Genomic DNA, 26,947 nt, shown 5'->3' on the forward strand with positions numbered 1-26,947 from the left:
CGCTTACCTGCAGAGCTTTTTTTTTTTTTTTTTTTTGCCTTATCTTCCTCTTTCTGGATCTCTCTTCCTTTGTTACCCTGCTGGCCTGAGACGCTCTGTTTTTCCCCTTCTCGTCTTATCTCGATTACATACGAGCGCACGGAGGAAGTTGCTGTATAAACTTGGCATCCAGAAAAATGGAAACACCTGTAAATCCAACAAAGCAGCCCTGCAGCCGGTCAAACTGTATCAGCGCTGAGGTGGTTACGTGCACTCTGTTCAGTCTCAGAGGAGTTTGTGATGCTGTTGTCTTGGCTGTATCACACACAGAGAGAGAGGAAAAGCTGTATATTAAAAACACCTGAATGTATAACCCATACGAGCCTGATTAACACGTGAGACGGGATACGTTTGGTCTTTTTTAATTACATTTACAGACCGGATCCAGATATAATGTTGGCGCCTGTTAGTTTGCTCTGAGCTTAATCAAAGACAAACTTTCCAAACAATGCTAAACAGATCATCAGTGCATGCTCAGTATTCCAGCTTGTGGCCCGTCTCCTGCTACTTTAATCTGCCACTGCATTCCTGATTGTGTCCAGAGAGACCATTTCTTCTAAAAGTACAGTTTATTTTAAAAAAGAGGCACTGAGCTGTTTTTACTTGTGATTTTTGGACTAAAAACAGGAGGACTTAATGGGAAACCGGCTGAGTTCTCAGAACTTCTCTCTCAGAGCATGCACTGCATTTAGTAACTGATGCTGCTGCTTATAAGCGACGACTGAAACCAAATGCTGTGCCATTTTGTCCAATAATGACTCTGAAAGCTCCCGGATAGTGAGTAAAAATTGCTTTGAGTAACATGAAAAACGAGCGATATAAGACATCCTTCTGCTGGTCAGTGAACTCTCTGCTCTGAAAGCCAACCAGAGGTCGTGACCTTTGTCAAACAGGAAGTGATAACCTGCCAGGTTCAGTCGGCTCAGCAGTCTCTGAGTGCCCAGTGTTTCCAACTCACACCGATGCAGACGCAGAGGATGGAGGTGTTCACCAAGCGAGTAATTATGGACCATCTTTGCACGTGAACGAGGGCTAAATGTCATCTCCTAACTCACCCCACGAGAAACCACTCATTTTTCCCGCACTACATTTGCAGTATATCATATCAAGCCATGGAACAGCGCCACCCTGAGACTATAAAAACTTTACAAGTTACAGAAGTACATGAGGTGGTCGCTTCATTTTTTTCCAGCTTTTTTGAGCACTTATAACTTCTTAAATACAGGACATAGAAACTTGAAAGTCAGTTTTCAGAAAAAAAACACATTTAAGCTCTTAAAAGTCCAAACAAACTAATTCTACACCAACTCGCTGTGCTACAATAGGACTCTGAAATCTCATTATTGTTGCATGGCCAACTTTGAGCATGACTTTCAATTATGGCAAAATTATGAAGCACTACTAAGAAATTTTAAAAGAACAGCTGAGATGTTGTGTGACGTCAACACAAACACTGAAGTTAGTGTTGAATACTGTGAAGGATTGGACTGATTTTATACACATGTATGTGTATGCATGTCCAAGACTTTCATTTAATGTGAGAACAATGGTCAAGATTTGGCGAGGCTGAGCTGGTTTGGACACGTGTAGGGGATGGTAACGGTGGATATACTGGACAAAGGATGTTGAAGATGGAGCTTCCAGGCAGGAGGGAAAAAGGAAGACCTCAGAGAAGACTGATGGCTAGTAGTAGTAGTAAAAAATGCGGTTTACCATAATGCCTTAAGTATCATATTATTGACTGTAAGTCTTACAGTAGAAACACATCTGAAACCCGTGCTTTAATACTTTATCCCCAAACGGACTCTTCACACGCCTCTCCCACAGCAGCTGTCATTTACCTGACCTGCTCTGACCCCGCCTCCTGGCTACAGCCATCCTGATCACCTTAATCATCAGGACCCCGGATGATCTTTAATCTCTGGACCTGATAATCTATAAACCTCTCTTTCTCTCTGTCATCACATCATTTATTGGTCAATCCTCCTCCCTTCATCTCTTCTTTGCTGCTTTGAAGCCTCTCACTTTATTTCCTTTGTGTCGCAGCACTTCCTTCCTCCCACCTTTTCCTTCCATTATATCTGGGACTAATTCTTCTCTTTCTCCTCCTCGTAGTTTCCATTTTGTCATAAATCTGAATTCAGCATCTCCCAGTGTCTGCTTCTAATTTACGTCTTTTTCATCCCTCCACTGCTCTGTTTTCTCCGCAGAAACATGCTCGACATGTGTCACAAATTAATCCTGGAAGTTAAAAGCAAAACAGAAAGAGTGCATGAAGACGTAGGTGGAAAATACAATGTTTGGGTTTTTTAGAAGCATCCCCGTGTCAGTGGTAGGGTTTTAAAAGTATTTTCTGAAACGTACATCAGCTGATTTGCATTTTTTTTCGTATCATCTATAATTCAGAATAACTCCATCATCTAGATTTAAGTCTTATTGTTTTTCAAGTTTCCCCTGTGCACATGTTTATTCTGCAGATCCTTTGTAATGAATAGAAAGTTTTTCCATCTCACATAAAAAACTAAAGAAACTAAAATTTGCTCTCTGCTGAGAACTTACAAGAGAAGCCGCTTTTGGAAAAGTGAAGACTGGGAATATTAGACGCTCTGCTGCTCGATACAAATCTCTGAAAGCAAACCAACAACACAAACCTGATCTCAGAGAGAGCTGACAATGATTTTATTTTCCAGCAACTTTGCAACAAATCGATAACTTTACAACAGACGAGACTGCAGCGAGTCTCCAAATCCTGAAACGGTATCTACGGTATTATTTAGTGGCTCTAACAAAAGATCACTGGTTTGATCCGAGGAGGAGACACAAATCCCTCTGGGGGTTTCATCAGGAAAAATTCTGCCACACCAAACATGAGCTACCCACTGTGGTGACATCTTGTGAATAAGTGAACAGCCAGTAGTTTAGGCATTTTCAATACAACATTTTTTTTCTAACACATTTAAATTTCATGCAGCTTTTGTTCATTTTTGGGAGTTTGTTTAGTTTAAGTTTTAGGATGTTGGTGACTAGATGGAGGGTGGTCTGTGGTCTTGTTCCCATTTGCCCATGTGTGCACTGGATTTTTAGCAGCTACTGAATTTTCAAAATAAGAGTAGGTTTTCGTAGCCTGGAGCTCAGATTACAGAGGGCTTGAAAGTGTCAGACACTTTTCTGATTTTCGACACCTTTCTGGAGAAGACTGAAGCAAGTCCAGCATGCTTCAAGCAGTGGAAAAACTAGTTAGCAAACACAACACTGGCATTGTGATCATAAACAAGGCTTAAAGTGGGGATGATGGTATCATGTTTGTGCCAGTCTGCAATAGGTTTTGGCTACTCTGAGAGAAAGATTTTTGGGTATGAACATCAAATTTTCCAGTTTCCTGTAGTCCTCCAAAAAGCACTGACTAAGGCCAACTGGAGTAGTTCACATTGCTAGTTGTAATTCTGCAGACCATCTACATGCTGTAAAGTCATGCTGGTCTATTTACTCCAACAAGCAGTTTCAAACAAAACAAAACACACAAAATAAAATGGACGTATGAAGCCAACTATACTTGGGTGGTCTGCCGAGGTGAAGTCCTTTGTGTGAGAAACCCTGCATCTACAGCGTTCAGATCCCAAGCTGTAAATCTTTAAACATCTGAAAGGACCATCATGAGTGACGAGAGGAAGAGAAGTCCTGCAACAGATGGTCTGACCCCCACACAGAGCCCAGATCTTATCATCATATAGTCGGTCTGTGATTACTTCAACTCAGACTAACAAAACTTTTGGATAGTACTGATCAATTTCCAAAAACACAGAGTGTCTCCATACAGGAATAAGATCACCAGCTTGCATCTCTTCTTCGTGTATTTTTCCCTCCACCCTGTTCATCCTTCAAAGCTCAGCCTCCCTTCCTCTCTGGTATGCAGACCCACAGAGTCTCTCGCTCTGATGACCTTGTAAAACCTGAAGCTTGTGTGAGTGTGTAAGTGTGTTCTGCATTAAAGCACACTCTTTCCCACACTCAAGGACTTCGAGTGCATGTAAATTTCCAGAAGCTACTCTCCACTCGGTCGTGCCACTCGTTATGTAGCAGCAGAGGTTGGGAGACCCTGTTAAGGCTGATATAACAATGGATGGCATGTGGTCAGAGAGGTGGCAGCAGTCCTTGTTGCAGGGAGAGTGTATGATAACCGCGTTGCTCTGTGGGAGCTGGAGTATATCGTGGTATATGAGATCATCTTTGTTCTAGGGCTTAAATTTGGCCAATTTTATGGTCAAGGTTGTCTCGTTGGGGAGCTACAACCTCAGGTTGTTTCTGCTGAATGTTTTCCATCAGGTGCTTCGAGATGTTACAGAAGTTTAAACTGACATCTTGCCCTGACTGAGGGATGAATTGTTGATGCCCACCACTGTGAAGGAGTCACATTTCTGACCTTATGTGGCACATTTAGGCTAGGAAACTGCAACCTGTACAATTTGTTTTGTAGTACTAAGACATGCATCTCATCTAAAGCGATGGCAGTTTGGCTGTTTGTCAGGAGGTAGAGCGTGCCGCTTACCTGGTCAGAAAGTCCGCGATCTTAAGCTCTGAAGTTGCCCTCGGTGTATTACTGTACTGCTCAGCCATGTGAACTCATGCCATGAAGCTCCTGGTATACAGTTTTTGTGCTGATGTTAATACCAGAGGAAGTCTGGAGCTCTGCAGCCAGCAGAGCATTGGCAACTTTTACGCACTATGCACCTCATCATCTGACACCCAATCTGTAACTTTATGTGGTCTGTAGTTAATAAACACTTGTGCTTTGCAATAACACCACCTAGAGTTTAATTATGTTTGCCTTTTTGTCTGCAAAGGGCACGATACAGCAAAAGTGACATATCTGCTGGTGCAAGCCGCACTTTGGTGTCATGTCAGACAGCTGTGCTGCCACTGAAGCCTCCTGGTAAAAGACTTCAGTGTACACCCACGCCCTCAGCGCTGGTATTAATGGTACAGAGTTGTGGTGGCAGGTTTCCGTGCAAAGTGACTAATGTGGTGGGTACAAATGGTTGGAGAATGTGTAGTGTTGAAGACAAAGCTCTTTAGAGGAACCTATCCTTTCATACATGCTTGTAAAGGCAGGCACACCTGTGTGAATGGGAGTGAAAACACCTGAATACAAAGATTCAGAGGTGTCGCCCATTATTTTTGACAATGTAGTGTATTTAAAAGTATAAAGCCATTCTTCAGGTTGGTTTGGGACATACGTTGATATTTGCTCTGTGGTAAAATAGATGTGGACATGAAGACGGTCAGAAGAGGTCTTTACTGCAGCAATGCTTAAAGCTCAAAGGGGAACTCAGCCAAAGTTTAAATTCTGTATGGCTTAAGTTTTACAGGAGTTCCAGAATTTGAACCTCACAAATCTTCCTTATAATAAGCATTTGTCCTCCAGCTGTAGTGATGATTAAGTTGCAAAATGAAGAAACTTCATGTAGAGATGTTAATGTAAGGTTTTCCTAACATACTGCTGCTGACAGTGATTGATTTTTAAAAAGAAAAAGATGTATTCTCTTAAAAACGCATGCATTGTAATATTAGAAAGACTCCAAATCCAGCAAGGTCAGAATTACAGAGTCACTCTGCAGTTACTTCACCATCTCTGCACACTGGAAAAGTAAACTGTCAACTTCAATGGGCAGTCTAGATAGAAAGCACTCTTCTCTCACACACTAGGGGAACCTCACTTCCCACTATTAGTTCCTATCTTTTACAAAAGCACCTGTTTATTTCAATGACTTTGCAATCTAATAAAGCAGATTTTCATTTCTCATTGTGTTTTATGCACCAGCTCATCGCTCTGATAGTCCTACTGCCTGCTGTGAGGCCTGTAAGCCCAGATTACCGACTTCTTCACCAGCGCTTCGTCCAAAATCTGTTTTAACTCTGTTGCCTTAAGTTTAGATACAGGAAATATTTTATTATAGTTAGGCTTTGATTTAGAGCTCTTTGCGTTCTCTTCTTTTAGCTCTTTTTTTTTTAAATTTACCTTTAGGATGTAATACAAATCAAATACATTTATTTTTTGTGCAAGGTTGATTTTGATTTTAGCTGCTGTGACAATTTCTGATCTTAACCCAACTTGTTCAGAATCCACAGAAACTATTTACACACACTCCAAAAAATTATTTTCACTGGTCTCCAAGCAGCTAGGGTTTGGAGCTATAGCTGGGGTCATCAGCAGTGACTATGACCCTACAGGGTTAAGCTCACCAAGTCAGTCTGAGTCACTCACACCAGTGAGGTTCAACTGTTTTTAATCGGGATTTTTATTTATTTATTTTCAGAGGTTGTTTTGGTTCGTTTTGGGATGTTGTGGCCCAGGACTGGTTCTGGTCCTCGGGCCATGTTTTGCTCTGTGATGGCAGGGTTACACACTCCAGCCTCTGTAACCCTAAATTGGATAAGAGGGAGGGATGAGTGTCAGGTACTTCCATTAAAAGCAGTAGGAACATATACTGTGAAGCACAAAGAGAAAGTTGGTACCTAATCTTGATGAGACCGTGTTGGTGATGTGAGAAACAGGATTTTATTTCCCTTTTCCAGCATGAATACAAAGTAATGCAGGGCAACCCTCCAGAGACTTCGCTATCCATATTTAATGAACTGAATGCACAAATATCAGCTGAAATGAAGGTAAAAATTTTATAAAGCAAAAGAATTTGCCTTGTTCTTTTTTACTTTTTTTTTTTTTTTTTTACACTTCTTCTATTTCTAAAGAAAAAACGTCAAACCAAACACGGTTTTTGTATGTTTGCGATCCTCAGAGCTAACGATTGTCAGTGAGAAACAGTCCGACACAGAGAAAACCACTTCAAAGACACACACAGACACACTTCAAAAGGCAGATGTGGACGCACGTGTCTGTTAGCAGGATTACCCTACGAGTGTGTGAGGAATCAATAAGGGGAGAGAGGGGGGGGAGGGATCAGAGGAATGTGTGAAAGATTGATTTTCAGCAGATGATGTTTCATCTCTTTCTCTCTGTAGATGACTGTGTGTTAGAGTAGAAGAAGACCCTCACGCTCAGAGTTCATTTTAGCATCAATAATGCAGCACAAACAACCAACAGTGAGAGCTTCAAAGGTCAGGAGGTCACCGGCCATAAAGCATGTGCAAAAATATCATAAATCATTCACCCCTCCAGGCTGCAGAGAGATTAAATGTATTTTAACACCTAACACCAGAGAGGCTGGTTTCCAGCATGATGCAGAGCATCTTCCAGAAATGATTCAGTTTTCATTGCAAACACATGCAGCAGATTGCAGCCAATCCCTGAGCTGCTGGAGGTTTCTTCCTGTGAAAATGAAGCTCCTCCTCTCAACCATCAACAAGTCCTGCTTACACTGAGATTGTCTGACTGCTGGGTTTATCTCTCTATTGCAGTCTTTCCTTTACAATTAAAAAGCACCTTGCAACAAGACAAGTGCTGTTGTGAACCAGCACAGTGTAAATTAAATTAATTACAACTGGATCATTACAGATAGCGATGCAGCAGGTGTAAAATTCTGGGCTGATATAGGAAAGTGCAAAATTAATATAATTAAAAACCTTAATATTGCCAGTATCAGTCAGCTTTGTTCAACTGTGATGTTTCCAGGGTGGAAGGATTAAATCTTAAATCTTTAATGACTTTTAAAAGTATTTCAGATTTGATCTAATCCACACAGCGTCAAAAGTATACATACAGGATCAAATATAAACATACATTCACAGTTTTAATAAGTGCTGCTGAACGTTATTCAGTGTTTTAACTTGACTACACCAAGGCCTGTTTACTGCTCAACAGTGATCATGAATGACTACAACTGGTAGTTTCTCTTTGCTAGCATAAAATTAAATTTGACAGCACTGCATTGACTGCAATATTCCAAACAATGGGAAACTTGAATGATGAGTGGGTGTGAGTGGGTAAAGGAGGTGAGTTGTATGAAGTGCTACGGGTGCTCCAGTAGAGTAGAACAGCACTATATAAAGAACCAGTGCATTTACATCAGAACTGGTTTTAGAATGGATAAAGCAGGCTAACACTAAGCGTCTGAAACTCCTCAGAATTTATAGACTATGCTCAAAAGACAGATCCATACCAAGGAAACAAACCAATTTAAATGAACTGTAGCAATTTTAATAGACAAAGATATTTTTTATGCTATCAAATAAACATTTACTAGCTTAAATTTAATAGCGCTCCCGTGTTCTTCACCATAAGCCATTAGCAACTGTTGTTTTCTTTCAACTTGCAGAGATATTTTAAGAGTCAAAAACAAGCTTGTGCAGCCACTGAAGATAATGGTTGAATAAGTTATTACAGCTTCGTCAGCCCTCAATTAAAAATTACTTCTACAATAAAATGCTACAGTAAAAATAGTCAATTACTAGGAACATCTACCGTGAGGAGAAATTGAGCTTAGCGAGCTAACAAGCTGCCGGGTCTGAAGACAGAAGTCATTTCCAGTGGGACACATTACAGAGGTGCAATGCAGCAAACAACAAGTGGTTTATAATGGAAGTAAACAATGCCACTGCACCGTGCAGAGAGTGTGTGTGCGCATGTGTGTGTTCATCTATAATGAATGCCGACAGTGTTGGAGGAATGTAAGGGAGTTAGCGCTCATGTATATTTTAATGAGTACCTCTGTGTGTGTGTGTGTGTGTGTGTGTGTGTGTGTGTGTGTGTGTGTGTGTGTGTGTGTGTGTTCGTCTCTAAGCTGCAATCGTTCCCAGGGGAGAAATAGAGATTCAACAGCACTAGCAATCAGGATGGGAGGATGGAAGGAAAAAAGGCACAAAGGAAAGAAAGAATTAAGATACACACTCAGAGGAAGAATAAAAAGCCCTTTTAATATGCTGGCCTTGTGTGTGATCAAGCATTAGCATGTAAAGAGGGTAATCCTAAGATCTAAGGAATATGCAGAGTTGCAATATTTCTTTAATACAATGATTAATTCTACCTGCTTGGTATGTGGCAACTATCGCATCAATACAAAAAATAAAATAAAAACAATGTTAAAGTTTGATAAAGAGCAAGTCCACTGGCAGGCACTAGATTCTGGTGCTCCTAAACCAGTGTCTACTTCCAGTTGGGCGACCCAAGAAAACCTCAGAGGAGACGAACCTGAGCTGGAAACCTTTGGACATGAAGGAGCATTAAGTTTACTCTGAGTGCAACTATACAGGGGAGTGTGCACAGGAAGAACCCCTGTCAATCAAATTCAGTGACTAGTAGTGATGACACGTGTAATAATGGTTAGGAACACAAAGTGGGAAGGTGCTAACCATTACAGGAAGTTAAGCAACAACCGATGGGAAAGCAGTATTTAAAAATCATTGTTTATTTGCCTTAAAATTAGGGACTTGGCAAAACAGCAAAAATGTTTCAAAAGGTACAACTTTTACTTTTTCTGTATGGTGGGGTACCAGTCTGTAGGTCTGTGTGACTGGGCCCTTATTCACTTGACCACGACTGTCGCACATCAAAAATGGTGGATGAGTTAACACTGCATGGTTAGTGGTCATATATATATATATATATATATATATATATATTTTTTTTTAAAGAGGCTTAAAACTTTGCAGTCATTGCCTCAAAGCATTTTTCCCCACCCACTGTAGGTTGTTGCTCTAGCACCACCTTCACTGCTGCAGAGCTCTCCCATAGACTTCAGTGAAGTCTGTGGGAGACTTCCGCATCCCTCTTCTTTTAGTCATCTGATTGAAGCCTGCAGCTCGATGACATCAGTCAGAAACATCATGTAGGTGTGTCTAAGTATAAGAAGAAATACTAGATGTGTGGGTGAAGACAGGCACTCAGAAAGAAAAACAGACTGGGGTGGGGGCGCGAGAACGACACAAGCCTCGAGGTTTTAGTGGCATTCTTCAGGTGTCACCTTACACGCAGTAAAACACAGAACGAGAGAGAGAGGAGACAGGACAGCAGAGCACCTGTTCCTCGCTGTGCTCCCTCTCTCACACACACATGAATGAGGGTCAACGGAACACCGGCCCACCAATAAGAACACAGTTCTGTGGGGTTGCCATGGTAATGGTGCAGTTAGAGAAAGACATGAGTGGTTTTTAAAAAGAAAAAAAAAAAAAGAGGAAAAAAGGAGAAGGTCGATTTATACTTCAGCTACCACGTTTGAATACCTCACAGTTTTTACTACACATTTTATATTTAGTCAGCTGGGTTACAGCCATGCTATTACAGATTGGCACCTTTTATCCACTTAAATGACAAAAAAATAAAACAAAACAAACAAACAAAAAAAAACCCACACATTACCATCACTATTTAAGTTTTATTTGCTCATGATTTACTAGAAGGTTTATTCCTGTGTGGGTACAACCACTTGTTATAAAAGGTTTTGAAGTCAGTTTTCATCTAAACCACTTGGCTTGAGACAATCGTAGTGACTACGTAAGGTCACGTGAATATAGGCTAAGACACAAGGCCTGGAGACTAGTCTGCAACCTTTGGGCAAACACTGGTTGTGTGGGAAAAATAAGTATTCCGCAACTAGTTGGGAGCATTGCGGAGGGTTGATGGCAGTTGCTAAAGGCCAAATCACACAAGTCTACAAATGTGTCAGTCACCTCTGACTTATGGCAACCATCTGTCACTGTGGGGTGGGATTTTTTTACACTACTGCTTGGCTAAATGTTGGCATGCGCTTGCAGACAAATGTGAAAAACTACAGACAACCAGACACTTTTTTTTAGTTTTTGGTGCAACACCTTCTTTGCAATCGATTTCATCCAGCCACAGCCAGAAACCTCCAACAGCCACTGCCAAACAGTCCCTAGTAATCATGTCCAACGTTGAGGCCAACTCTTGAGTTATGTGTCCATAAAGTCACATAAAAAAATCTTACATACAATATAGGTGTGGCTTCCTGGTCTGGAAAATTAGCCAATGAATGCCCTGAATGGCCTTGTAATAGCCCCTGTTCAGGGCCGGTGGGGGCAGCATCCCACAGGTGACAGTTTGATCAGCACCGCACTATGTCCATCTTTTATATACAGTCACTGGAAAAAGGTAGCGTTAGTGTTACTTTAGTACGTTCAAGTTCATTCGAATTAGATCCATTGTTTAATCTTCCTAGAAAACCTGCTGGTGAAGTCTTACCCTGTTATGACTCCATAATCAGCTCTAAATTGTGGTGGTAAGCCATAACCACACAGTAAGGAATTACATTTTGTTTTTTTATTTTCTCTGTATGCAAAATTAAAAATGAAGATTACATCAAAACAATCAGCTCCTGCATTGAAACTACTGGCAGAAAACATATTTGCATAAATCCTTGCTAAATTCCCACATCTGACAGCTTTGACAGGCTCACAGGAGAAAGTGTCAGTCTGACTGACTGACAAGAACGTTTGCTCCTCGTTTACACAAGAGAACTTGAAAAAAACAGGGAGTTTAAAAACACTCATAGCTGATACAAGGTCTGGCTTCAAACCTAGCACTTTGGATGAACTTTCTTCCTCTCTCTGATAATTATTTCTGTCACTACGTACTAGAGCAGGGCGATATGGCCAAAAATATTTATCACGATATACATTTGAAAATGTGTGATAACGATATAACTGACGATATAATTGACACGAGACAAAATACTTTACAACTCCACAACTTTATTAGTGCAAAAAACCCCCATCAATTTATTTTCACTTAAACAAGCAGCTGTTTTTTTATGTACATTAAAGTTATATAAAAATGTAACAATGCAAATTCCTTACTGACAGTTTAACTAAAAGGCATTTCCAGTGGAAACTGGCCGACATATCCTCAGCATAACCATGTATAATATCCACAAAGAGGTTATACACACACAATACGGTAATATTATGTTGAAGCACAGTACTTCTCACTCCGCGAGGCTTCTGCCTACGATAGCTTAGCAAAGTCATTCTAAAACATTTGACAGATTTTCGAGCGCCGTGTACCACATAAAATCATTTCGAGGTCAGTAAACACAGCCAGAATTCATACATAAGGTGCACCAGATTATAAGGGGCACTGTCGATTTTCAGAAAAATCAGAGGATTGATTTTAAGTGTGCCTTATTTTCCGAAAAACACAATAATAATATTGTAATAACAACGGCCCGCTAGCATGCGCTACCAAAAATAGTGCTTTATTGTGTATCTGACGGACGAAAGCTAAACCAGTTCCACACCACTGAAGTTGCAGCATTTTTACAAACCAATTTTGGTTCATCCGTTTCATTCAACGATCCGCTTTTGCCCTTCTCATTCTCCATCGCCGACACACTTTTTTCACCATGTGTGTATGAAAACAAAGGCACTGCGCATGCGCGTTTTACCCGTATTCTATCGCAATATTTCATTTTCTTATCGTTGCCCAACATTATACCGGTATTACCGTGAATGGTGTGATATGGCCCAGCCCTACTACGTACTACAGTAAAGAAAAAGCTACAAGAAACAAAAACCATCATGACATCAGAGCGAAAACTGAGAAAGAAACAAACTGGATCTTTTTTTTTTCCTCTTCCAAGACACCGGATATGAAAGAATTGAACTACATTTTTCAGTAGCTGTGTCAACGTGCCGCAGGGAGACTTTACTGTAACCAGAAAGTCGCAGATTCAAGCCTCCGTCCTGCTGACGAGCAGAAGAGTCCAGGAATGCTGCAGCTTGAGGAATGTGTGTGTATGACGCGCTGACTCGGCGTGGCCGGACCTGACTGGCTGGAATGTGACCGCATGCACGCATACGCACACACACACACACACGCGCGCGCTGTCTGTGTGTGTGTGTGTGTGTGTGTGTGTGTGTGTGTGTGTGTGTGTGTGTGTGTTAAGGTGTGTATGAGCAAAAGGAAGAAAGACTTGGAAGGCGAACAGAAAGACCAACTAACAAATTATATGCTAAATGTTCCGTTTTGTAGGTTTGTGTACCTGTGGTAGAAATGCACCGTATTGGACGAACTAGACCAGATGATGTCATTGATGTTGGTGAAATGAAAATATACCGAGTGCATTTCTTGGGAAGGCACGAGTAGCATCCTCCAGGTCTGAAAAATGAAACCTGGAGATACCAAAAAAATGCAGTACCTCTAATGTCCACTTGAGGCCCACTCCAAAAGTAAGCCAACTCTCATAGAGTCCTGTGTTAAAAATGTCCAGCTTTACAGCAGAAATAAAGATGTTTACAGTCTAGTAAAAATGGGCTTTAGCCATTATGCTAAAAAGTTACCAGCTTAACATAATGGGCATGGCGTCTTTGATTGACAGCTGTCCCAGCACTGCTGCTAGCTGTCAGCTAGGCTTCCCCTGCTTTCAAGTGCCTGAACTGGACACGTTTGTGATGTTGGTGCCTGCTGGAGTGAAATGATCTAAAAAAAAAAAAAAAAAAATTTTTTTTATTTTACAATACATAATTTTTTAGTCTGCAGTGATTAGCAGCTGTCTAACTAACCTGTTGGTGGATAAAGTGCTATTTAACCCTCTTGACCATATGTGTTAATTTCTAGCTAAAAAACCCCAACAGCAACGTTTCGGCAACCAAATTTATTCATTTTTTTATTTTTAGTCTGAAACCAATAAGCTGCATTGTATAAAAGATGCACCCATACATCTTTTATAGACAGAAGAAAGCTGACTCTCTGCCAGTTCTGTGCTTTGAAGTGGCTTCCTTTCTCACTTTGTGATGGACAACACAGACTATTCACTGGAAAGTATGAATATGACGCATTCTCAGATAGGATGAATCATTCAGTCGGCTCAAGGTTGCAACATAAAACCCTCCTCCATGCGAGGTGGTAAACTAACAAAACAGAGGGACGGCATAAAAAGCATCCGAAGCGCTCGGTAGACGTCTCTCCTTGTACCAACAACTCTTTTGTTTTGTGGTGTCTACATCATGACACAGAAATGGATGTTTCCTACATTTTGGTCCTGGCATTAAAACGCGGCCTCCTCCAACAGTAATACGATTAGGTTCATCCCTCCTGAAACTCAAACAAGAGACACCACGTTTCAGACCCTGTACGAGCAAAGGAAAGGAAAAGTGTGTGTTCGCATACCAGACATGCCGTTGCAGATCTAATGTGCCTCCATTCACGCCAGTCATCTGACCCTAGCGAGGTCAGTGTGTGTCTGTCATGTGTCTTTCACAGACATTTTGAGTGAATAGGAAACAAACCGAGTGTGTGTCAACAAGGTCACACTAAATCGGTTTAAAAACTAAGATAAAACCTCTTCACTGAGCATTAAAGTGTATTAATATAATTCCAGTACAAGTGTGTGTGTGTTTAATCCTCTATACGTGTAGTAGTCTAGAAAAAAATGCTCTTAGATTACAGATCAGTGCCCTAGTTTTTCTGTCTGCTCCCTTACAAACACAAACATTTGTACTTTGTGAGGACCCTCGCTGATATAAAGCATCTCTTTGGCCACTAACCATCACGCCTAAAAGCCTCGACTCAATGTTAAATTCAACCAAACCCACAGCATCTTTTAAAAAGTCAAATGGACCCTTACAAAGACAGTCATGCATCGCCCATCAGCAAACTTGACTTAAAAGGAGAAAAAAGAAAGAAAGAACTGCTTTCACGTGTTTTGAATTGAATAAAAACCAAAATGTGCCCCCTAGAGGCCACAGAGAGAAATGCAGAACTGAACCATCAGTTGATCTTCGGGTGTCCCATCATCACACTAACAACTATACACTGTACTGGTTCTGCACCAGTATGACGGTGCATGTGTCTGTGTGTGCGTTAAGCCATCAGTTCCCATGGGACTAGACTTCATATCCCATGATCCCGCAGTTGTGAGAAGAATCTGAGGAATGTTGACTGCTGCACATTCCCACCCACACCTCCTCTCTGTGTGTGCGTGCTGTGTGCCTATCTTTGTGATGACTAATTTAGTTTGAGTCCTTGGGATTGAGGACATCATTATCAGCTATGAACATGATGGGATATCTGATGTTCTCACTGTGGCTGCTAGACAGCACGTTTTTTCATTTTTGTATTCGAAACTAATTCATGACATGTGAGATTAAAACATATGACTCAGGACAGGTTGACCTGATAAGCCTGAAGCTTTTGGCTGATGGCATATAAAGCTTCTTTCAGCCATTATCTTTAGGGGTCACCACAGCAACCCATCTCACTCTATCCCAGCATCCTCCTCTGTCACACTAACCCTCTGCGTGTCATAATTCACTGCATGCATCCATCTTCTCTCTGGTCTTACACTTGGAAGTTCCATCGCCTTTTTGTTGTGCCACCATATCCACAGCTAGTCTCGCTACCATCGTGTAAGCCTTCCCTGTCGCTCTCGCTGTGATCTTTCTCTCACAAATCACCCTGAAACCTGTCTCCACCATGCCTGCACTCTCCTCTTCACCTCTCTTTTGCACCAAATGCTACTGGATAGTTGACATCAGCTATTTCCCAGTCGTTCCCACATGTATTCTGTCTTGCTTCTACTCACTCTCCTTACTCTTCACTCCAGAGTTTACCTCGACCTCTAGGCTCACTTCGAAATGTCATCTGACAACATCATAGTCCACGAAGACTCCCGTCTGATCTCATCTGTCACTCCTGCCGCACACCTCACCCCAGCCCCTGGCACCACGCTTTCTCTGCCTGTTCTTCATGCAGCACCACAGTTCATCTGCTCTCTCTGACTCCACAAAGACACAGAAACTCCTTCTGACACTCTCAAATCTCAGCATGATGCCATAATGCTGCTCACAGATCATCACCTCTCTCCTTAATCTAGTATGTGAAAACAATCCCCATGAGTCAAAAGCTCCACCTTCACACCGCTCTGAAAAGTTTCAGAAACTGTTTTTCTACTTCTCATTTACGTAGTGTAAATAAAATGTGTATATGTGTAAAACTATACATATACACAAAGGGTATTTCAAAGCAAAGCTTTCAGTAATTCCACGGAGTGAAACCATTTTTCAGAGTAAAGATCTGATGGAGTCTTCATGTGAGAAGACACACACACACACACACACACACACACACACACACACCGGTGTTTCACTCACTACACATCTCTGTCAGGTGTATTTCATTCACACTGAGGAGATAAAGTGTGCACTGGCGCCACCTGCTGGATGATTGCAGAAGAAGCAGAAACTCATAAGTATAAAAATATATTGGCAGCAGTAGAAGAAACACTTATATAGTTTAAAAGTATAAATATACCAATCAATAAATGGACTTCAAGAGAAAATAAAGATCCTACTGATTTATTCTGTTTGAATGAGACTATCCTCCACTGCTGTGGACCTACTGTGAACACAGTGTAATTACACATGATGTAACAGAACAAACAGAGCTCATTAAAGCACCTCTCACATTTTAGGATATTTCACTGTATTGGATTATACAAAAGCTGCAAGGTACAGATCGTAAGCAAATTGGTATATTTATCCATATATGCAAACTGTATGAACACTGACCATTAGCCAATTACAGCAGCAGAATATGATGGGGCATCAAGGCATCTTCAAAAACACTTTAAATATCTGAATGAGATTTTATACTGGACGACTGTTGAAATAGTTGAAATTTTTAAAATGTCGTTCTTTATCCCAACGTGTTCATGAATAATCCTTAAAGTCCAAATCTGCTGTCTCTTTTTACAAATGTGTCAGGCTTTTCAATTATTTGTCAGAGTTTCTAAATTCTCCAGCTCTTTGTTTCCCCGAAGATCTAAAACTGAGGTGGTGAGTGTTAGACTGACCCACAGAGGAGCCACTTTATGGGCAAACCTCCAGTCTCAAATAATGAGAATGATCCTTTAATGCAAATACTGAAAAATTACATGATTAAGTTCTTCTTTGTATTCCCTTACCCCTGACTCCTAACCATTCACTGCCTCTCCCTGATCCTGGTTCTGTTGGAGGTTTCTTCCTGTTAAAAGTCAGTTCTTCCTTCCCACTCTCACCACGTGCTTCTCATTGGGCAGGGCTGACCAAACATTATACTAAGGCACCACTGGAAAATCACTCAGGGGTCCTTTTTTAAGCATAAAAATTATACTACTATGCTGCCACCATGAGGTAAAAACAGAAATTACACACAATAGGGTGAATTACACTTTATTAAGCACAGTGGCACAGTGAGACATGCAGTTAGTGAGGATATTTAATTGATTAATCTAAATTGCCCATAGGTGTGAATGCGGGAGTGAATGTAAGTGTGAATGGTTGCCCTGCGACAGACTGGCAGCCTGTCCAGGGTGTACCTCGCCTCTCGCCCTATGACAGCTGGGATGGGCTCCAGCGTCCCCCGCAAAGGAGAAGCAGAAGCTGATCGATGGATGGATGGCTAATTATATTTATGGTGGCGAGCAATACACAATACATTTTGAATTAGGAACGACAGGTCTTATAAAATCTGACCTAGGGTGATGATTGGCCACCCAGCTGGACTTTGGACAAGCCTGTCAAAGGGGGAATCTGAGTTTTTGGGTCCTCTTGCTAATAGTAGGGCAGGTGTGTCAAAATAAAATCCTGCACATCACCTTTCTAGCGCGCATGACATACAAGTGCTTAATTAAACAGAAGCCTGAAAGTGATCAAGTTTACTAAGATTAAAAAAAAAAATACAGGCACTTTCACCTGAGGTGGAGAGGACGGTTCTTAGTGAGAGTACTCAGTACTCAATTTCTCACTGTGGGTCCTACCTTGAGTTGCAGATGAGCCTCAGGTGACGCCAGCTCCTCTTCCTCCTCTCTCTCCTCAGCATTTGCCGCCTCCTCCACCTCCTCATTTTCTTCTTTTGCCGCCTCCTCCTCTCCTTCCATCTCTCCATCCTCCTTCCCCTCCCCTCCACTCTCTGCCTGTCCATTATCATCCTTGGTTGGTTCAAATTGGGTGGTGCCAAAGGGCTCTGAAGGACAGGACTCATCCTCAACAGTTAGTATGGCGACTCTGACCTCCTCTTCATCCTCGTCCCCCCTTCCCTGATGAGGGGAGGAGATGAAGGGAAAACAGGTGAGAGAGGAAGAGGCAGAGATTGGGGTGTGTCCATTAATCAGCTGATTTCGAGCTTTGTCTCTGGAAGAAGCCTTCATCAATTCTGTTTCCTTTCCCTCATCTTCCTCCTCCATCTTTGTCCCCGATTTAGGTTTTGGAGAGCCATCCCTCTGTTCCCCTCTTTCTCTCTCCTGCTCACGTATCGTCTCCTCATCTCCCTCCTCTCTCCTTTCTCGATGTCGTCCCTCCATTGATCGTCTACTCTTTCTTCTTAACCAGCACAGGAATGTAGAAGCATCCTGAAAAGACAACAGGGATCAAAACATCAACAAAAACAGCAGCACAAACCTCCACTCAGGCAGCTCATTGTCTGGGCAGGATTTACTTTGAAGGGAATATTGTCATTATCTATATATTAATTTAGGTTTTTTCCTTTTTAAACATACTCTAAGAAGTTTGCACTTGTTCTTACTGCCCCACACAGTGCAGGCTTTTAAAATTTAGCCTGTTTAAACCCATTTTAATACACTTTTAAATAGCTGTTTATGGCATTCTTATCGCATTGACTTTCAATCTATTGACCTTAAAGGAAAGATCAAAGGTCAAATGTAACAATATTTTCTGTCTTTATACCGCACTTCCTATACATTGACCATACATACCAGACTACATAAGAATAGTAGTTTCTAAGTTCAGGCTTATTTTGTCCATTTTTCCATCAATGAAACATTAATTTAAGGTCACACACAGACAGAGTGGGAAAGTATTTGGTTCTTTTAAATATCTTCTTAGAACATACCATTTGAATGTGTATAAAAATTGGATTATAGTTCTGCTTTTGCAGTATTTTTATGCTGCCAAAGTATAAATATCTGAGAACAAAAGGGATTCAGTGTGTGCCCAATGAGAAAAAATAAAGCATTGTTCAGGAGGCTTTTATTTCATCAACCTATGCCAATTATTGTGTCTCATATTCTAAGCTAAAGACAGAATGCATTTTAATGAATGACAAACAGCAGGTTTATTTATCTTCAAAGCACAAAAGCATAAAAATATATATTTTTTCAGTGGTTTCATATTGAAATTAACTCATGGTCACAGACTTAAACAACACTTCAGTTTTGGTTTCCTCTCCTCCAGAATTCAGAACATTTGTCCATGCCTTATGTATTCATCACTTTAATAATAGTAATATCACTTTGTAACTTAGTTATATGAATGTAGAATAGCATCACAAATGGGTCTTATGCTCCATCACACATACTTTCCCAAAGGGACCATTGTATGGAGGTCAGAGACATCCGAGCGCTGCATGTCAGGGGGTCGTAATTATTATTATTATCACCATCATCATCATCTCGGAAAGAAGGGAGGCAACGGCTAAGTGAAAAACATAGTCGTAATTCTCTCTCTCTGAAGGGAAAGTTTTAAGGATGAGCTGAAGTGAAGGTATACGTGATGTGTTGTGTTTTTGTCTGTGTATGTGGATTAAAGAGGTCAGAGCGGCAGCCCATCTTTAGAGACCACTTTGGCGTTTGACTAGAGCATTTCTCCATATTGCAATATGTAATTGAACCCACGTCAAAAAGTTGCTAACTAGGTGTTTGCAGTTTATTTTAAAACTATCATGACAGTTCTTTTGATTTTTTTGTGATTGGGCCACCCCCCAGTGACCCAATCCTCTTACGTACATCCATGACCAAAAACACAAATGAAAATAAAAATACATGAGTAATCAATCAATCAATAAAAACGTATGAACATCCATTCCTAAATACAGAAAAGTACATGAAAGCACCAAAGTTCATCTGCTCTCTTTAGATCCACAAAGAGAGAAAAATTCCTTCCGACCTTCTCTTTGCTTCATGAACACTCAAAGCAAACACTTATCTAACAAACTTAAATCATGTCCCCTATATAACATTTGGTTTTAAAGGCTTTCCTTCTTCTTCAAACGGAACAAAATAAAACAAACACTTTTTTGACAAATTAAAAGCTCACTATAAGAATCTTTCTATTAAACACAGTGAAAGAGTTTTCCTTTGCTATCCTCACCTCTAAATATCAATTTTGAAAATTATATACAGTTCTTTGTTGAAAGTCCGCCACTAACATGACATCTTTTTTTTGTCTAAACAATGCCTCTAAAGTATGACGGGTAATCTCTATGCAGAGAAGAAACACCACGAAAGTGAGCTCTCAGCAGGAATAGAGACCAAAGTAACTACAAACTAAAAATCATACTTTAACCAGTTGACAACTTGATGACTTCTTTTTATTTCAATTTGACAAACTCTGCACCGTCTCCGTAATTAAAAAAATAAGCTCCAGCATAGAGTGGCTGAGTGAATGTGGTCTGGACTCTGTGGAGGAGAGTCATGGTTTTAGAGACGCTGTAGAAAGACAGAATACCTGCTCTGTGATCCAGGTACACTCCTACTCTGGAGGACTGAGGAACTGAGAGGACAGTGTGGACTTTGTTGTGCCAAAATATATAACTTCTTGTGTTACAATGTAATGTCCAAGATTTGTAGTTGAATCTAAATACACATTCATTGAAGCACTCTGCTTTTCTGATATTCTTGTATGCGACTGCTACATAGACTCCTTCCCCTCTCCACTCCACCTCCCAGTAACAACGTCCAGTCAGACTCTCTCTACTCAGGACCTGATGTAATGGAACAACTCTAATTAAAGTCTCTTCCTTTTGCATTAATTTGGCTTTTGTTCCGGCCTTAGAAAGCAACAGGTATTTGTGTGCTGTGTTTGGATCCAGTGTGATTTCACATGAATATTTTAAGAATCCAGCTCTGGTCTTTGGCTCTGTTGGTGACAGTAAAACATCCACTTCAGTGACTGTCAGTGAGATGTTGGTCCATTCCTCTCTCAGAATGTCCTGTAGTTTATCTCTGGTCTCTGACACAGCTGCTGTCACATCCTCAAAGTAGCTCAGAGGACGAATATTGATGCTGGATGAGTGTGTAGACTCACTGAGTGCTGACAGTGAGGGGTAGTTGTGTAGAAACTGGTTGTGATCCTCTGTGTGTGAGAGCTGCTCCAGCTCGCCGTCTTTCCTCTTCAGCTCAGCGATCTCCTGCTCCAGCTTCTCCTGAAGCTCTTTGACTCGACTCACTTCAGTTTCCTGCTGGGATCTGACCTGCTGCTTCACATCAGAGCTTCTTTTCTGGATGAGACGGATCAGCTCAGTGAACATCTTCTCACTGTCCTCCACTGTTTTATCAGCAGAGCCATTGATGGCCTCCACCTCCTGTTGAAGCAGCTTCACATCTTTCTCTCGCTCCTGGATTCTCTGCTGGATGTTTAGTCGTCTCACCTCGAGCTCCTTCTGCTTCTCAGTCCTTTCTGCTGCAGCTGGGACTGTTTCATGGCCTTTATGTTCATCCATTGTGCAGAGATAACAGATACTCTGCTGATCAGTACGACAGAAAATCTTCATCACCTCATCATGACAAGAGCAGATGTTCTCCTGGAGCTTCTTGGAGGGGGCCACCAGCTTGTGTTTCTTTAATGGAGCTGCATCATAGTGAGGTTGGAGGTGTTTCTCACAGTAAGAGGCTGGACAAGATAAACAGCACTTGATGGCTTTCAGCTTCCTCCCAGTGCAAACATCACAGACCACATCTTCAGGTCCAGCATAGCAGTGATCAGCTGGAGCAGCTTGGAATCCAGTCTTCTTCAGCTGCTCCACCAAAGCTGCTAACACGATGTTTTTCTCCAGGACAGGCCTCGGTATGAAAGTCGTCCTGCACTGAGGGCAGCTGTGGATTCCCTTCCTGTCCTCTTCATCCCAGAAACTTTTAATACAGTTCATGCAGTAGCTGTGTCCACAGGCTGTAGTCACTGGATCCTTCAGTAGATCCAAACAGATGGAACAAGAGAAGGTTTCTCGGTCCAGCTGAACTCCTTTCTGTGCCATTTCTCCTCTCAGTGTCAGTGACTGTGTGAGTTTCTCTTCCTTGTAACGGAAACTTTTCTCACCTCTGATCTCAGCAACATGCGTTTCTGTAGTGAATGGAGCACGTGGACAGAGAGGAGGTGCTGTGTTTAAGAGCAGGAAGAGGAGGGAGGGTTATCAGGCTGTGCGTCACTCCAGGAAGAGGAGCAGTTTGAGAGCGATACTGTGTGTTTAACCCTTTTATTTACTGCTCACTTCAACTTTTAACCTTGTTAACCCTTGGAGCCTGTCAGCTTTTACACGTCACCACATGTTAGTTTCACCCATCATCAAAATGCAGATCTGAAGGAGAGGGAACAAAGAAATGCAGAGAAAGAGGTGATCCTGTGCTTCTGTGAGGACAGAAAGGCTACGAGGCTCTGATTTGTTGCAGGCGGAAGAGTGGTTTGAAGCAGACACTGCATGTTTAATTCTTTTCTATACAATCAGATTTATAAATGTTGATCAGTTCCATTTTTGTGAGATGAATTTTAAATCAGTTACCAGTGTTTCATGTTAGTAAAATTACCCTGAAGTCGCTTTCTACTTGTTAGAGATGCTGTTTTCTGCACTTTTTCCCTTTTAAGGCAGAAATATTTTATCCCTTGTGCTGGAGTGCCATCTTGTGGCCCATTCGGGTAAGCTTTAATAAATGTGAATGTACTTAAGGAGTGGTATTAGATTGATGCACCTCCTTAGCAGATTTGTTTTAGAGGAATTTGCAGCCAGCTATTTTACCCTTTAATCTTTATTTATCTTCTAATATATCTCCCGTTTATGATTGCATAAACCACACCAAATCACCGTACCACATTCTCCTACACTATTCCATACCTCCTTGTACCATCCATCTAAATTTAAATAAACTCCACCTCTTATAATTTAATCCCTGGATGCCAGTCTCTCCTTCTGACTGAGGATAACTATTGTAGCAAAATCCAGCATTGAACTGAATAACACCATTCTGTACAAGAAGAGTTGTGTAAGAGCCAATTAGCACGTGTGCAGAGGTACAGAAATACCTCAAATCAGTAGGTACAAGTGTTTGGGGGTGTGTGTTTCAACGAAAACAATGAGCAATGCACTAAACCGCCATGGCCTGTATGCACACTTAACACACAAGACTCCACTGCTGAAGAAAAAGCTTGTTTAAAGTTTGCTGAACAACATTTAGACAAGTCTGCGAAATACTAGGCGAATATAAGTCTGTCAGATGAGACCACTTTGAATAACTGAACTCTGGATGCCATAGTGCACTCCACATGTCATAAGACATTGGATGTCACCTGAAAAACACCACACCAACAGTGAAGTTTGGAGGTGGGAACATCATGGTGTGGGGCTGTTTTGCAGCATATGAAGGAAGACTGAATTACAAAATGTACCAAGATATTTTTTGATTAAAATCAAAAAACAATGATCCCAAACACACAGAGAGAAATAAAATAAAATAAAGCTGCTAGAATGGCCCAATCACCTGACCTGAATCAACTGAAAACCTATGGAAAGAACTAAAGGTCAGAGTTCACAGAAGGGGCCCACAGAACCTTTGAAGACTGTGTGGAAGAATGGGCCAAAAATCACACCTGAGCTGAGTATTAAATACATTTCAGTAGGTGTGTTCAATACGTTTTCCCTGTGTGATTGTTCGTCATTACATAAAATTTATGGCGATCCATGGTTGATTTCTTTGCATGTTTGAATTAGATGGGTTGTTACAGACATCTGATGAGATTTCATGTCAGTAGCACCTTTAGAAATAAATTTAATTAGAAAAATTGGTGACATGTTTAATACTTATAGCAGCTGTATATAGTAACTATTTTTAGAAAATATGTGGACAGAGTGGAACTACAGAGTTTCAGGTAAAAGAGGGAGGAGTTATCAGGGTTTGTGAAAGAACAACAGCTTGATTCAATTTTGAAACAAGCTTTTAATATAGAAGAGCGCATTTAAAAACACTAGTGAACACAATTTTTAGGCTGTAAATGTTAATCAGTTTCAAAGTAATGAACAAAATAGAAGTTAAATCACTATAATTACAATATTGAAAGGTCATTATGGAAAAGACAGGTTAAATAAATCAACTGCTGCAACTACAGAAACCATCAACACAGTAAATAAAGATTCAGTTAAACTCTATTTACATAGTGTCAAATAACTACAAGAGTTGACTCAAAGCACTATGGTGTAAGGTAAAGATCGTACAATAATACAGAGAAAATAGAAATCCTCAACAATCAGATGACCCCTTATGAGCAAGCACTTTGACAGCAGTGGGAAGGAAAAAAAACTCCCTTTTAACAGGAAGAAACCTACAGCAGAAGCAGGCTCAGGGAGGGGCGGCCATCTGCTGCGACTGGTTGGGGTGAGGGGAGGAAGACAGGGCAAAGACACGCAGTGGAAGAGAGTCAAAGATTAATAAAACTAATGATTAAATGCAGAGAGGTGTAAAAGAGGTGTTAAAACAGGTGACTGAAGAAGAAACAGTGCATCATAGAAGCCCGAGCTTCAGGCCTTCACAACTAAGGGAGGATTCAGGGTTACGCAATCCAGCCCTAACTGTATGCTATGCCATATCCTCCTGCACTGAGGGCAGCTGTGGATTCCCTTCCTGTCCTCTTCATCCCAGAAACCTTTAATACAGTTCCTGCAGTAGCTGTGTCCACAGGTTGTAGTCACCGGATCCTTCAGTAGATCCAAACAGATGGAGCAAGAGAAGGTTTCTCGGTCCAGCTGAACTCCTTTCTGTGCCATTTCTCCTCTCAGTGTCAGTGACTGTGTGAGTTTTTCTCAGATCCAAGAGAAATCATTTGTAATATGTGTACAGACTGGAGCTGCTATGTTTGAAGTAAAAGGGACAGTTTTGTCAAAGGAGTGGTTTGATGCATACACTGCATATTTAACCCTTGTTATACAAGAGAGCACCTTTAAAATGCTGGTCAGCACAGTATGTACAGTATGAAAATTCTAATGAAATATGAGTGAAATCAGTCACATGTGCTTGTAACAACTGACATTTAATGGCACCAATGACAACAATCGCCCCCACAACAACACCCAAAGCCAAAATACATTGAGTACTGTAGCTAAAGAAGATATTTAAAACTTTTAAACAACTGCTGCAACGAATCCAACCCCTAAAACTACACCAACACTTGTGACAAAAGAATGGCAGCCACTTACATGAAGCATCTGCTACAAACAACAGCAGCTCCAGCAATCAGACAAACCAACGTCAAACATCGAGTCAATCTGGCTTCTGCAACTAAAATAACCACTACAACTTACAACACCATCCAAAACATGGCAACCATCTGCAACTAAGAAGAACATCAAAACAATTAAGCAAAGCAAATCTTTAACTTCACAACTTCTGAGCCAATTAGTGAACCTACAGCACCACTTACAAAGCACATGGCACTCTGCAATCAATTTGTGTAATTTCACTAACACCAGCAATCAAATTCAGATACTACAACAAAATCCCAGAATTATTCAAGACCTTTTCTGCTAAATACCAAAAACAAATTTCTTTCCATGTTGCAGAAACACTTATTCGAACATCTATAAGTAAATATAATTTAACATTTAAAGCACATTTAATCCCAAAGAAAGTCCAAAACAGAGTGTCGTGATGCACGCTCAATCATCCAGGTGAGGAAATCCCAAAAAGTTGATTCTGTTCATCTGGACGTAGCGTTTCATCACTCATCCAGGTGACTTCTTCAGTCTCCGCTGACTCCAGGTTTCCCCTGGAAACATTATAAACAGTACATCTGCACAATAACTGAAGCTAGCACCACTGAATGAACAATATGCTACAAGGTCATTAATATGCAAACTGTCATGACCATTGATCCTTATGAAACAGAGCAGTTCTCAGATTCCTTCTACACATATTCTCACTACTGGCATACAATGACAATAGCAGACTGTCCTCCAGAGCTCATAAGCTGCCAGGCAAATTAAAAAAAAACCAACAAAACAAAGTTGATGCTGGTCTGAATTTGATCATGAGATTTTTGACTAACTGCAGCATACAGTTCATTACTGTAGCACAGTGTAAATCTATCAAGGGACTATGATTTTCTCAAGATCTGCTGGATTAGTCTGGAGATTGTTCAGAGTTGGAAAAGTTGAAAAATTGTTTTGTCAAGGACTATCGAAAGACTCTCACACAGGACTCCAAACAGCTGAGTACATCACCATCAAGTGTCAAATGTTGCACTGAATCCCCCAAAAAACTAACAACAATCACCAAAAACAGCTTTAATTTTATTTTTTTAAAGTGCATACTCAGTACTGTGAAATGGTCTGAAGGCTGACTGAAAGGTTGTTCTCTTTTCATAGAACTTCAGTCTGATATAAGCCAGTGGTTACCAAGAACGCTTCATTCTTGCTCTAAGCCAAGAGTTCAATGTCTCAACAGTTCGAGGTCTTCTTTATTGTAGTTTTATTTTTGTTTTAAAATGCACCAAATGTTTTCAGTGGACAACAGATGTGCACTACGGGGGGGGGGCAGTTTTCACACCAGCAGTCTTTTGCTATGACAAATGACATTTTCATAGTGAAAAAAGCAAGACCTTCCCCGAAAACATGTCAGATATGTCTGTGTACACCAAGTGTCCATTTTAACTGATTCAACATAAATACAGGCTTTTCTCTTTTCTCTGTTATTGCTGAGAATTTGACTAGCGTTTGATTAAATAAAACCTCCAATTTTTTTCAGGATAATTTTCCTTCATGCAATGACTAATTGACCTGTAATCTGTCAAACATCAGTCATTTAGAGGCAGACAGAACACTTCAATTAGTTTTTGGCTAACTGACTTTTATACATCCTTAATTTGTCCAGGTAAAAAGGTAAAAGTAAAAAGTCTTGTTCAAAATTTTTAGAAAAATCTATTTTTCAAGTAAGATCTGGCCAAGAGGGCGGCAGAAATCGCAATAAAC

At 40.8% G+C, this 26,947-nt stretch overlaps 2 protein-coding genes across 2 annotated transcripts in view; both read right to left on the reverse strand.

The window, feature by feature from the left end:
- Positions 1-26,947, reverse strand: part of LOC134624639 (F-box/WD repeat-containing protein 7-like) — a 51,605-nt gene that overhangs the window by 23,909 nt on the left and 749 nt on the right. Inside the window, exon 2 of the mRNA XM_063469655.1 lies at positions 17,745-18,335. Coding sequence (XP_063325725.1) covers positions 17,745-18,287 — 543 coding nt within the window. The 5' untranslated portion in view covers positions 18,288-18,335. The remainder of the gene's footprint in view (positions 1-17,744; positions 18,336-26,947) is intronic.
- On the reverse strand, positions 18,295-21,973 carry LOC134616954 (tripartite motif-containing protein 29-like). The gene is made up of 3 exons (XM_063462078.2): positions 20,824-21,973; positions 20,449-20,493; positions 18,295-18,335 (listed from the first exon to the last, which is right to left on the reverse strand). Exons 1-3 carry the CDS (start codon positions 21,971-21,973, stop codon positions 18,295-18,297), a joined length of 1,236 nt encoding a protein of 411 aa, XP_063318148.2.

Source organism: Pelmatolapia mariae, linkage group LG3_W, assembly GCF_036321145.2.
Source record: "Pelmatolapia mariae isolate MD_Pm_ZW linkage group LG3_W, Pm_UMD_F_2, whole genome shotgun sequence".
NCBI lineage: Eukaryota > Metazoa > Chordata > Actinopteri > Cichliformes > Cichlidae > Pelmatolapia > Pelmatolapia mariae.

Bases quoted from the DNA above. Each gene is read 5' to 3' on its own strand.
- LOC134616954 (XM_063462078.2), bottom strand. From the start codon at position 21,973: ATGGCACAGAAAGGAGTTCAGCTGGACCGAGAAACCTTCTCTTGTTCC. The intron at 20,494-20,823 runs GTGAAATCACAC...CTGTCCTCTCAG, and splicing joins TGGATTCTTAAAATATTCAT to TTCCTCAGTCCTCCAGAGTA. The intron at 18,336-20,448 runs GTATTCTGTCTT...TTGTCTTTTCAG, and splicing joins GTACCTGGATCACAGAGCAG to GATGCTTCTACATTCCTGTG.